The sequence below is a fragment of the Pogoniulus pusillus genome, chromosome 10 (assembly GCF_015220805.1).
Source record: "Pogoniulus pusillus isolate bPogPus1 chromosome 10, bPogPus1.pri, whole genome shotgun sequence".
NCBI classification, from domain to species: Eukaryota; Metazoa; Chordata; class Aves; order Piciformes; family Lybiidae; genus Pogoniulus; species Pogoniulus pusillus.
This window is the reverse complement of record NC_087273.1, coordinates 5505983-5518519: the sequence shown is the minus strand read 5'-3', so window position 1 is coordinate 5518519 and position 12537 is coordinate 5505983. Positions and strand designations below refer to the sequence as shown.

Below are 12537 nucleotides of genomic sequence, written 5' to 3'. Positions count from 1 at the left end.
CATTGCTGACACTTTGAAAGTCAGAGGTTCCACTTTAGTGAGCTCATCTGCAGTGCTCCCATTTTCTTGCTGGAAATTGATTCCAGAAAAAAATATTCCCCCTGCAGTCCGTGCTGATGTGGCTCATTGACAAATTCTTTCAAATAAAGGTTAATGTGCCTCAGGAGCAGAAGGATTCCTGGAGTAAAAGCACATTCCAGACCATCATCATAGAATGGTTTGGGTTGAAAGAGACCTCTAAAGATCATCCAGCCCAGCCCTCTCTGAACTCAGCAGGCACATCCTCCACTAGATTGGGTTGCCCAGAGCCCTGTCCAGCCTCACCTTGAATGCTCCCAGAGATGGGGCATGAACTACATCCCTGGGCAACCTGTTGCAGTGTTCCAGCACCCTCACGGTGCAGAACTTGTTCCTCACATCCAATCTAAATCTGCTCTTCTCTCATTTGGAGCCACTGAGTGCTCAACTTACCTCAAAATTAACATGGCCATTTGGAAGATGATTGGCACAACCCTCGTTGAGGAAGTAGATATCTTTGATCAAGAGGCTGAAGAAAGGTATCACAATCTGAGGGAAGAACAACATGATTCTCAGTCTGATCTGAAACCAAACCCATAATGATCTACAGAGAAAGTTTATAGAATCATAGAATCAGTCAGGGTTGGAAGGGACCACAAGGAGCAGCAAATTCCAACCCCACTGCCATGCCCAGGGACACCTTACCCTAGAGCAGACTGCACACAGCCTCAGCCAGCCTGGCCTTAAACACCTTCAGGGATGGGACCTCAACCACCTCCCTGGGCAACCCACCCCAGCCTCTCACCACTCTCATGCTCAACAACTTCCTCCTTACATCCACTCTGACTCTCCCCACCTCCAGCTTTGCTCCATTCCCCCTAGTCCTGTCACTCCCTGATAGCTTAAAAAGTCCCTCCCAGCTTTTTTGTAGCCCACTTCAGATCCTGGAAGGCCACAAGAAGGTCACCTGGGAGCCTCCTCTTCCACAGACTGCACAGCCCCAACTCTTTCAGTCTGTCCTCATAGGAGAGGTGGTCCAAAGGAAGTACAAAAAGCAAAATCCCACTGCCTCCCTGCTTGCCAGCATCACTTTCCTGTTTCTGCCTCTCTTTGTTTTACCACGTGGCCATAAACCAGGAGGTGGACAAAACCACTGCCATCAAATCTGGTTGTGTTAATACCTTTGATATCTTGTTTTCCCTTCCCTACACCCTTTTGTAACTTCTCTACCTCAAACACCTTTCATTTATTGTTAAAACTTTCTCTTTTAACTTCCAAATCAAAGTTGAGACTTCATTTGGGTGTGTTTTACCTTTTCCTCTCCTTCTTTGAGCAAAGTGGGGGAAGAGGAAAAGCCATCCTACAAATTGTTATTGGCTCTATTAACTACATTTGAGTCTCTGGGAAATTTAAACCAGAACCCAGACAGTAAGCTAATCCTTATCATAGAATCAACCAGGTTGGAAGAGACCTCGAAGATCATCCAGGCTAACCTAGCACCCAGCCCTATCCAGTCAACCAGACCATGGCACTAAGTGCCTCATCCAGTCTTTTCTTGAATACCTCCAGGGACAGCGACTCCACCACCTCCCTGGGCAGCCCATTCCAATGCCAATCACTCTCTCTGCCAACAACTTCCTCCTAACATCCAGCCTAGACCTACCCTGCCAACAATTTGAGACTGTGTCCCCTCCTTCTGTTGCTGCTTGCCTGGCAGAAGAGACTCACCCTCACCTGGCTACAGCCTCCCTTCAGGTAGTTGTAGACAGCAATGAGCTCTGCCCTGAGCCTCCTCTTCTGCAGGCTGCACACCTCCAGCTCCCTCAGCCTCTCCTCACAGGGCTGTGCTCCAGGCCCCTCACCAGCTTTGTCACCTTTCTCTGGACACCTTCCAGCACCTCAACATCTCTCTTGAATTGAGGAGCCCAGAACTGGACACAGTACTCAAGGTGTGGCCTGACCAGTGTTGAGTACAGGGGAAGAATAACCTCCCTTGTCCTACTGGCCATACTGTTCCTGATGCAGGCCAGGATGCCATTGGCTCTCCTGGCCACCTGGGCACACTGCTGGCTCATATTCAGCTACTATCTATCTATATATATGTATTATATTTTTATTTCCAGCTCTGTGCCAAAGTGCTTCCATTCCCTTGAACCCCTCATGGCACCAAATGCCACAACCAGTTTCTTTTTAAACACTTTCAAGGACAGGGACTTCCCAGGACCAAAGCTTTAGCATGCAGCTTAAGCAGCACATTTCATTGTTGCCCACTGCCAAGCCATGTGCAGAAATACCTTCTCCCTGCTGCTGTGAGCTGTCAGGGACCTCTGAGCGGCTCCACGCAGAGCAGTTCGGTAGTTATAGAAATTGCTGGAAGGGTCCATCTGATGCTACAAGGTATGAAAGTCCTGTCAGAAACCAACCAGTGCCAACACCACACACATGCCTATTCACTTCAGCAGCTGCTCTAAAAGGCAAGAGGTCTGCTAAAGAGAACCACAAACATGGCCTTATAGAGGCCTGCAGGATCTCTTCACTTGTCCATTTGATCAGAAGAGAAATTTGTTTTCATAGAACAAGGTTTGGGATTAAAATAGTAATAATAACACCACCACCACCTTCAATTTCTTTCCTCCAAACCCAAAGAACACAGATTGGCCACACACAATTTCTATTACATCTTCTAGAGCTTCAAAGACACCAAGTGAAGCCCTTTGTAACAAAGCCAAACTCAGATTTTAGAGCAGTTAAAATACCTTTACAGGCCCAAGTCTGAATATTGGCCACACATACCTCAAGAATATCAAATTTGTCTGTCTTCACTTTGGCCCAAGTCTTCTTTAATCGAGACACAGGACTCATGTTCATCCCAGCTTGATGTAAGAGAGGAGAATTGTTTGGAGTCAGTAATTCTAAAGCAAAGCAGCTGTTAACAACAATGAGTACTTTGAACAGAGCTACCCAGAAATCAGGCTCAGGATTTTATTGAGGTTCTATTATTAAAAACAACTTTGGGAACAAACTCAACATCTCTTACACAGTCATAGAGTCACCAAAGTTGGAAGGGACTTCTGAAGGTCAGACCTGCAAGGACATCCTCCATTAGGTCAGGTTGCCCAGCACCCTGTTGAGCCTTAACTTGAACATCTCCAGGGATGGGGCCTCAACTGCCTCTCTGAGCAACCTGTTGCTGTGCTCAACCACCCTCACTGTAAAGAGTCTTTCAGGGAGTTGAAGAGAGCAATGAGGCCTTCCCTCAGCCCCCTCTTCTGCAGACTGAAGGCCCCCAGCTCCCTCAGCTGCATTTTTAACTCTATATTAATATTTATTGTATGAATTATTGATTCAATATTCATGCAGACATTAATTCTCCATATTACAGGAAGAAGTACAAAAACTTCTTCCAATTTAGCACTAAAATTTGGTTTAAAACTTTCATTGAAGCTGTGCAGGGATTGAAAACTTTGTTTTTCTGTCACTTACACTACAGCAGTAAATAATTTCTTACACGCATTACATTAATTTCTTACAAGCTGAAGGTCAGTAGGTTCAGACTGGACATGAGGAGGACGTTCTTCACTATGAGAGTGGTGAGAGGCTGGAATGGGTTGCCCAGGGAGGTGGTTGAGGTCCCATCCCTGGATGTGTTTAAGGCCAGGCTGGATGAAGCTCTGGCCAGCCTGCTCTAGGGTAGGGTGCTCCTGCCCATGACAGGGGGGTTGGACCTAGATGATCCTTGTGGTCCCTTCCAACCCTGACTGATTCTGTGACAATGCTAGAACACTGAGCAATTCTCAAACACTTCCCTCCTTCTCAACTTCACCCTGAGCCTGCTAAGCAGCAGACCTTTGGATAAAGCAATTCCTTTTCCTATATCCAGATCCAAGCAGAGCCAAAAGGTCCCAGGACACATACTTACAAATAATGGCCATTAAGGAGTTGAAGTTGCCAATGTTAAAACATTCCCGTGCCACATCAGTGAAATACTCTATCACTCTTGCTCTGTGCTTCTTCTTCACAGGCTGCAAGAGATCACCAGTGTTACAGCCCTCAGGAAACAGCACTCTGACTCACCCCCAAAAGAAACAACATCCCTCTTAGAAGTCTTTTCCACATGTACCACTACTTTGCACGATGCTTTATGTGCAGAGGAAGCTACACTGCTGCTTTCAAAAGCCATGAGGACATCAAAGGCAATCTAGATACGGGGCAGCTAGAGAGCAAATACAATAGGAAAAGAGGTTCTGTCAAGAAGAAGTATCTGAAGAACAGCAGAGCAGAGAAGGAGGTCAGCACAGAGGAGGGAAAAGATGTTTCTCTCTAAGAAGGGGCATCTACAGGTGAGAAATGCAGGCCAGATGCATTCCTGTGCCAGGAAGGGCTAACACAGCATAACATTGCCACTGTGCCAAAGAAACAAGATTGAGGCACGAGGATGATGCTCAAAACATAGAACTTCTTTCCAATTCAGCCCTGTGCTGACCTCATGACACATGAAAAAGCACAAAGCTGAGAGAACAAGAAGGCAAAAGGCACACTGAAGGGGCACCAAACCTGGAAGGGCCTCACAGTTACAGAAGACCAGACCAAATAAGACCTTTTATCAGAGCAAATATCCTTGCTCACCATACAGATTTCTGTTGCAACCAAGTAACTGAGCCTGTTAAACCACTCCACATAGGCTTCCAGATTCTGGGTCTTCTTTTGGTCTCCACAACATCTCTGCAGACAGGAGAAAAAGAGCAACTTTCAGTGTAATCTGCATCTTTTCCCTGAAAGAGACCTTTTGACTTTGTGCATTGCCATCCCCAAACACTGTCAAGTAACCCAGTGACAAAAAGCTTGGAGGGAGAGCAGCAATGGAAGCCTTTGAGCATTTCCTTTTGAGCTGCTGGATTGGTAAAGCACACAAGCAGGCAGGCATGCAGAATCCATCCCTGCTGTGAGTCCTACTAGGATGCTCTAAGGACTTATGCAAACTATCAGAGCTAAGTATCTGCTTAAAGCTTCCTTGAATATGAGCTCTGTTTCACTCCTCACATCTCACTGACAGGAGAGGCAGCATTAGGACCTCTGTAAGTCCAGAAGGAAAGCAGAGTCCAGCTCATTCCACTGGCACCTTAAGTTCAGTTGGTGATGGCAGAATCAGGAACAATGCTGATGTTATATTAGGAACAATTTCTCTGCTGCAAGAGTGGTCAGGGATTGGAACAGGCTGCCCAGGGAGGTGGTGGAGTCCCCAGCCCTGGAGGTGTTCAAGAAATGTGTGGCCATGGCACCTGGGGACATGGTTTCATGGCCACAGTGCTGTTGGACTGAAGGTTGGACTGGATGATCTTTAGAAGGCTCTTCCAAACAAAACAGTTCTATGGTTCTATAATTCAAATCACCAAGCTGCCCCCTAAATTAAGGAGTTCAGCTCTTCTATTTTGGTTGGATTCTCCTGTTTGTAACCAGTGCTGTTTGTTCTGTGGAACACCTTCCACATCACACCTCAGGCTTGCCTAAAAAAAAGACTAGGCAGCAGTTTTAGTGGTATGTACCTATTAAATCATCTCCAGAGACTGTCTAACTGAACATCAAATTGTAGACCTGAGCCATGCCATTCTGTTGGTCAATTGTGAGGAGGAGAGGAAGTCAAGTTTCAACTGCCTGGTTTTGTCAGTTTATTTACAGAGCACAGACCAGCCCAAAAGCAGTGCTTGAGGAGATGACAGCTGTAGGACAGCCAGTTAGAAGCACTGCATCTTTGCCCTTCATCTCACAGTCCCCTTTTTGTCATCTGTGCTCTAGCTACAAGTTGCCCCAGTTTCCAGTTTGCTGAGAAGAGTTCAATTTACTAAAAGAAAAAACAAATGAGTAACACAAAAGCCAAAGTCAAACTCATCCTTTCCAGATGCAGACCACAGAAGTGGCCAGGTAAAAAAAAAAAAAAAATCAAAGGATTAAGTTCTCCCTTAGCTTGAATTAGAAAAACCAAAGGCAAATGTGTTAATATATTCAATTTGTCAGCTGTCAGCTAAGTTTTGGAGCTCCAGAATCACAAAAAACATGCAGTTGGAAGAGAACCTCCAAGCTCATCCAGTCCAATCCTTGACCCAGCACTGAAGCCTCAACACTGAACCATGTCCCTAAGCATCAGGTCCACACACTGCTTCATCACCCCCAGACTACAGCACTGGGCAGACCATTCCAAGGTTTGAGAACACTCTGTGAGAAATTATCTCCTAGAATCCAGCCTGAACCTCCCCTGGTGCAGACTGAAATAATTTCCTCTAGTCCTGTTGCTTGCCACCAAGGCTGCCCCCTCCTCGCTCCAACCTCCCTTCAGGTAGCTGCAGAGAGCAATGAGGTATCCCTCAGAATTTGCCCTCCAGGAAGGAAAAGACATCAACAACATTTCTGATACAGTAAGTCCTAAAGCATTTTCACTACAAAGCTCTTTTCTGATACTCCTCATTTATTGCTTCCAGCTCATGGGAGGAAGTTCTTTACAGAGAGAGTGATTTGCCATTGGAATGGGCTGCCCAGGGAGGTGGTGGAGTCTCTGTGCCTGGAGGTGTTCAAGAAAAGACAGGATGAGGCATTTAGTGCCATGGTCTAGTTGATTGGCCAGGGCTGGGTGCTAGGTTGGACTGGCTGAGCTTGGAGGTCTCTTCCAACCTGGTTGATTCTATGATGTTAAATGCCTCATTTCAGAGCTGCTCCAGATCCTTGCCAGTTACCTTGTCATTATCCAAAGGGTCCTTTTGCACAAAGGCCTGAACAAATTCTTCTGGTCCAATATAATTGAGTCTCTCCTAAACAAAGCACAGAAGCAGACAAGTCACAGCCTTTCTTAACCCACATTTCAAAAAGAGGGGGGGAAACAAAATCATGCTCCAAGTATAACAACTCACAAGCTCTATGTGTGTCAGCTGCTGAGCCAGCACGTAGGGATCGTTGCATACAGTGATGATGTCCCTCTGGACAGTCTGGGGCTTGGTCTTTAGGAGTGTGAGGTGATCTTTGGATGTGGCATTAATTTTTGCAAGTACTTCCTCATATTGGCCAACAGTGGTGAGCTTCCTAATCAGGTTCTGGAGGAGCTGCTGTACTTTCTTCCTGTACACCTGTCAGGACATGAAATGTTTGGGAGACGGTTTCACAATGAGAGAAAACAGCATTTTGCCCGGATAAAAATATCCATAAAAACACAAATAAGGACACTGGGATTGTCCTCCCCTCCATACAGCACACAGCTGAAGCCTCAAAGCTTTTGTCCTGTAGAGCAGACAGCTACAAAGCTGGAGGAAACAAGGTGCTGGAGCAGTATGAAGTGAGTGCCGGGAGGCTGTTGGTGGAGACAGATGTTTAAAAGAGATTCTGTACCACATGCAATTCTATTATGGGTTTGGGGATGGAGTGAACCCTGCCTGTACTTTGAATAGGATCTGCTTATGGGTTTGGGGATGGAGTGAACCCTGCCTGTACTTTGAATAGGATCTGCTTATGGGTTTGGGGATGGAGTGAACCCTGCCTGTACTTTGAATAGGATCTGCTTATGGGTTTGGGGATGGAATGAACCCTGCCTGTACTTTGAATAGGATCTGCTTATGGGTTTGGGGATGGAGTGAACCCTGCCTGTACTTTGAAAAGGATCTGCTTATGGTTTTGGGGATGGAGTGAACCCTGCCTGTACTTTGAAAAGGATCTGCTTATGCTGTGAGGTTTCTTTCTAGGTCTAGCTGTTAAGAATGTTTTGCCCACCGGCACCTTCATAGCAAGTTCACTCAGCCCCTCAGGGCCACACCACGTTATTAACAACAAACCTGCACTACCAAAGCATTAAAGGAACACCTTTTTATGCAGTAATTTTATGTACAGCCAACTCACCTCATCACCACTGGCTATTCTTTGTGCTAACTCCTTCAAGTTCCTCATCATCCTTTCGTCTCGGAAATCATAGGGGAAGGTCTCTGTCCACTCAGTCAACAGCTGCAGGATTTTAGGTGCAATTTTCCGTATCCAGTTCTATTTGAAAACAGAATGCTACATGTAACAACCATGCAGCACATAAATAAATCAAAGGAAACCGAATTCCCTGCTGAGGGATGCTGTGGAACACATGGGTGTCAATGTCAGGCAGTTAAATTTCCAAGCTTCATTTAATTCATAGGCTCACAGGATGTCAGGGGTTGGAAAGGACCCAAAGAGATCATTGAGTCCAACTCCTCTGCCAGAGCAGGGCCACACAATCTAGCTCAGGTTATACAGGAACACATCCAGACAGGCCTTGAAAGGCTCCAGAGAAGGAGACTCCACAGCCTCTCAAGGGAACCTATGCCAGTGTTCTGTGACTCTTACAGTAAAGAAGTTTCCCCTTGTGTTGAGGTGGGACCTCCTGTGCTGCAGCTGACATCCACTGCTCCTGTCACAGTGAGCAAAGCCTCTCCCCCCTGTCCTGACCAGCCCTCAGATATGTATAGACATTTATTAAATCCCCTCTCAGTCTTCTCCTCTCCAGACTAAAAAGCCCCAAGTCCCTCAGCCTCTCCTCATCAGGCAGTGCTTCAGTCCCCTAATCATTCTCATAGACTCTCTCCAGCAGATCCCTGTTCCTCTTAAACTGGGGAGCCCAAAACTGAATGCAGCACTCAAGATGAAGTCTCACCAGGGCAGAGAACCTCCCTTGATCTGCTGGACACACTCTTCCTAATGCACTCCAGGATCCCATTGGCCTTCTTGGCCACAAGGGCACATTGCTGTCCCATGGATGTTATCCACCAGGACTTCCAGGTCCCCCTCCAAAGGGCTGCTCGCCAGTAGATCACCTCTCAGCCTGTACTCGTGGAGTTTATTATTCCTCCCCAGGTGCAGGACTCTGCAGGATTTGTCCTAATTCAGCATTGGATTACAGGCCCATTGAAGCCAGTGAAGACTGGCATTGGCTGAAATGACCTGGAAGTTAAACTCCATGCTGGTGGCAATCCCTAGAATGCTTCTCCTCATTACCAGGAGCATCTCAGTGCAAGACATTCAGCAGTGTTTCCTAACAGAGAGCAAACTGTCACAACAAAAGTTAGAAGCTCCAGTTCTGCATGCACTATACCTTCAAAGTGAAAAAGCAATGGAATTATTTAAGTATCTTAATTTGTGTCATTTTCTGCTGAGGGGGAGGTTCTAGCCAGACCTCCACATTCTTCCCCATCCAAAGGGCACAGCAAACTAAGTCAATCTGCAAAGACTGCAGCAACTATGCAGCTTAAGCAGGCAAGACAGGTTAGTGTCACTGCCACTGATGTGCTTAAGTCATTGTTACATCCTCCCAACATTCTAGCATTATAAATAGGTCAAGACAGACTGAACCCTGAAACAAAGAGAGCCTCTGCAGGGCCAGTGCAGGATACAAACAGTGGAACACACACTGCAGCAGCAGCAGCCTGCACAGAGCACAGGCTGAGCAGTTTGGCTATTTCCCATAAACATTAGTGAATAAAGGGTCACATTCCAACTGCTTACATCAGATTTTCAGTCTGTTTAATCCTACTGAGGACTCTCCTATCATAGAATCAACCAGGTTGGAAGATACTTCCAAGATTATCCAGTCCAACCTATCACCCAGCCCTATCCAGTCAACCAGACCATGGCACTAAGTGCCTCATCCAGTCTTTTCTTGAACACCTCCAGAGATGGCAACTCCACCACCTCTCTGGGCAGCCTATTCCAACGGCAAATCACTTGAGTAGGAACATTTTGCTCTGGGCAGGGTAGAAACATTAACTGGAGCTACCAGGAAGCCCTGAGCAAGGCATCATACCTTGTCCAGGCCAGGCTCACTTAGTCTCCGCTGCTCTGTGCACAGGTGGCAGACTTTGGCCATGAGCTCATAGGGGTGCATGAAGAGGCGTGAGCTGAGAAGGAAGGTAAAGATGTATGTCCTCTGCAAACAAGAAGACAGAGAAAGAGATAAATTACTGTCAGGTGTACACTTGCTCAGCACAAAGAGATCTATGACAGCAACAGCAGCTGAACGCAAGTGGAGTTACACCTTTGGCAGGAGCCTTTCCACAAGCAGAGATGCAGTTCCATCATCCCCAACTGCCTCCTCACTCTATTGAGACATCTATAATATGTCTCAGTGCACATATGTGTCTTGACAGGCCAAAAATCCTCAGGTGACAAACCTCCTGTGCTCAGGGCCACCCTCTCTGCAGACTCCAAACAGTTCAGCACTTCCCTTGGTCACTGCAAGATACGTGTGGGGCCTTAGATGGGCAATGGTAAACATGCATTAAAACCTGCTAGCTTTTAACTTAAATCCTGTCCTCCTGTCACACCAATGGTCAAGCCTTTCTCCTCAGCTTGCCTGACAAGTTTTTAAGGGTCACTGGTACATATAATCCATCAAATTGGAAGCCAAATTAGGTAGGTACTTCATAAATTAATCATCAGGGTTGTGCCCCTCACAAAAGGGGTAATAAAGAATGAGGCTGGCTAGGTTAAGTAGCTTACTGCAGCTGCACTCACCAAGTACATGTGTTTATCCTACCATTGCTAATCAGTCACCTGCACCTTTGCCACAGCCATTGGTGTGACATTCTGCCTTTGCTGCACATCTGAGTGTTCCCCTTTATGAGATGCAGCCACACAGGTAGCTGGGTGTAGATACTTACATCAGGATAGTAATCTACACTGGGTACCAAGTGCTGGATCAGAGCTTCCAGGGACCCTGAGAGAAGGTTGTTGTCATGGTAATACAGCCCTCCACAGCTGTCCTCTTTTGACTGATAGAGGTTCCTGTTGTAGCCACTGCTGTCAAACATAGCTGCAAAGGGAGGTGTCTGTGGCATCCTCTCCTGAGATACACAAAATAGACATGAGAGAATTAGCAGAAGGTGGAACATAAAAGGCTTTTTACACTGCAGAGAAGCAAAGCCAGCAGCACAGCCTGGGCTGCCTGCAAACTGCAGTGAAGGTTGTGCTGCCTCCAAGCCCAAGCAGATGTCTCAGAGAAAGGCCCACACAGGCTCTCATCACTCCACTTCTTTTGTATCTTCTTGTTTCTTCATCAAGTGACAGACAAGAAGTCCAGGCACAGGCTTAGGAGTGTATTAGAATCCAGGCAGGTTTTGGGAACTCAAACTTTCTGTAAAGCTTTTGGCATAGTGTCAGCACCCACAGCCCACTAACTGCTGGAGCAGAGTTAAAACCTGCACCAGTTTGTGGTTAAAACTGGGCACAAACTTAGCTAACAATCAAGGTTATACACCACAGGTTCCATCAACTGAAAAGAGCTGCTACTCCCAAAAGGCAGAAGAGGGAGAAGACAGAAGGAGGCTGCAACTCCAACTCTTAAGTGATCAGGCTGCTATGGGCTGGCACAGCCCTCATGAGTGCAGGGGAAGAGAAGCTGAAGTGAAGCCCTGAAGAGGTTATGTGAGTGTGATGGATGGTTTGGATGTTCCCTGCCCCCCCACACTTCAGAAATCACCCAGACTAGACTCTGCCAGCTCTGGAAATAGGAATGAAGCTTATTATTTACAGCTAGCACAAGACACAAGCAGGTATTTACAGTATATACAGTTATAGACAGAAATAGACAAGGTAATATAGAAACACAGCAGCCCTCCCACAAACCAGAGTCCCCAGGAGGGACTCTCAACCCCCCCTTCACCTTCCCCCTACCCCTCTCAACCTTACCCCAGTCCCAAGGAAGAATGGAGGTTCAGCCAGGGGCTTAGGAAGCAAAGTGGATTAGCCCAAAATGGAGGGTGAGGTTAGAAAGCAGCAGCTCAGCCAGCAGCCTGAGTGAGAGTGATGCCCAGTGTGTTACCTATGTTTTGACTTATGTTTTTATACATCTCAGCAAGCCTATGAGGGAAGTAGACATCACTCCTGTTTTGATTTCACAGCCTATGATCTAGTCATCACCAAAACATTCAAACTAGCACAGTGAGGACAACCTCCTTATGCCATGTGAAAGACATGTAACTGCAATCAAAAGCTTCCATCTCCCAGCTCCACCTTGGTAAATCAGTGCTGGGCTTTTCCAGTCCTGCTGTGACAGTTGTGACCCAGGCAGAAGCCTGATAGTGCAGTACATCTACCTCCACCCATCTCTGAGTGGCTCCAAACACTGGGAAGGCCATGCCTGTGTGCTGCTGCTAACCAGTGCTGTCCAAGTGCACCAATGACACCAAAGACATGAACAGAATCAGAGATCTCTCCAAAACTCTCTCTCCAAATTCTCTGACAATGTGAAAAAAAATCCAACCCTGTGTTTTCCAGCCTCGGGTTTGCTGAATACTTAAGGAAAAACAAAGCAATTACTCATCAGCTGGCATCACAGTGCCTATGGAACAAAAAGGTTCTTACCAAGGAAAAGATCAGCCAGAGCCAGAGGCCAGAGAAGTGGGTGGACAGTGAGGAGGCTATGAGCATCCAAGAGCTCTTCTGGTCAGAGTACTATGTGAAAAGACCACAAGATAAAATCTATCTGATCACTTGAAAGTTGGAGTTACAGCCTCCTTCCATCTT

The 12537-nt window shown here is 46.6% G+C and overlaps 1 protein-coding gene across 3 annotated transcripts in view; it reads right to left on the bottom strand.

The window, feature by feature from the left end:
* Nucleotides 1–12537, bottom strand: part of RASGEF1B (RasGEF domain family member 1B) — a 49508-nt gene that overhangs the window by 4881 nt on the left and 32090 nt on the right. For all 3 annotated transcript variants that reach the window (XM_064149622.1, XM_064149621.1, XM_064149623.1), the window contains 10 exons: nucleotides 10674–10856; nucleotides 9818–9940; nucleotides 7894–8031; nucleotides 6918–7130; nucleotides 6744–6818; nucleotides 4645–4740; nucleotides 3938–4040; nucleotides 2812–2891; nucleotides 2313–2408; nucleotides 472–567 (listed from right to left, as the gene is read on the bottom strand). In XM_064149622.1, coding sequence (XP_064005692.1) covers nucleotides 472–567; nucleotides 2313–2408; nucleotides 2812–2891; nucleotides 3938–4040; nucleotides 4645–4740; nucleotides 6744–6818; nucleotides 6918–7130; nucleotides 7894–8031; nucleotides 9818–9940; nucleotides 10674–10850 — 1197 coding nt within the window. In that variant the 5' untranslated portion in view covers nucleotides 10851–10856. The remainder of the gene's footprint in view (nucleotides 1–471; nucleotides 568–2312; nucleotides 2409–2811; nucleotides 2892–3937; nucleotides 4041–4644; nucleotides 4741–6743; nucleotides 6819–6917; nucleotides 7131–7893; nucleotides 8032–9817; nucleotides 9941–10673; nucleotides 10857–12537) is intronic.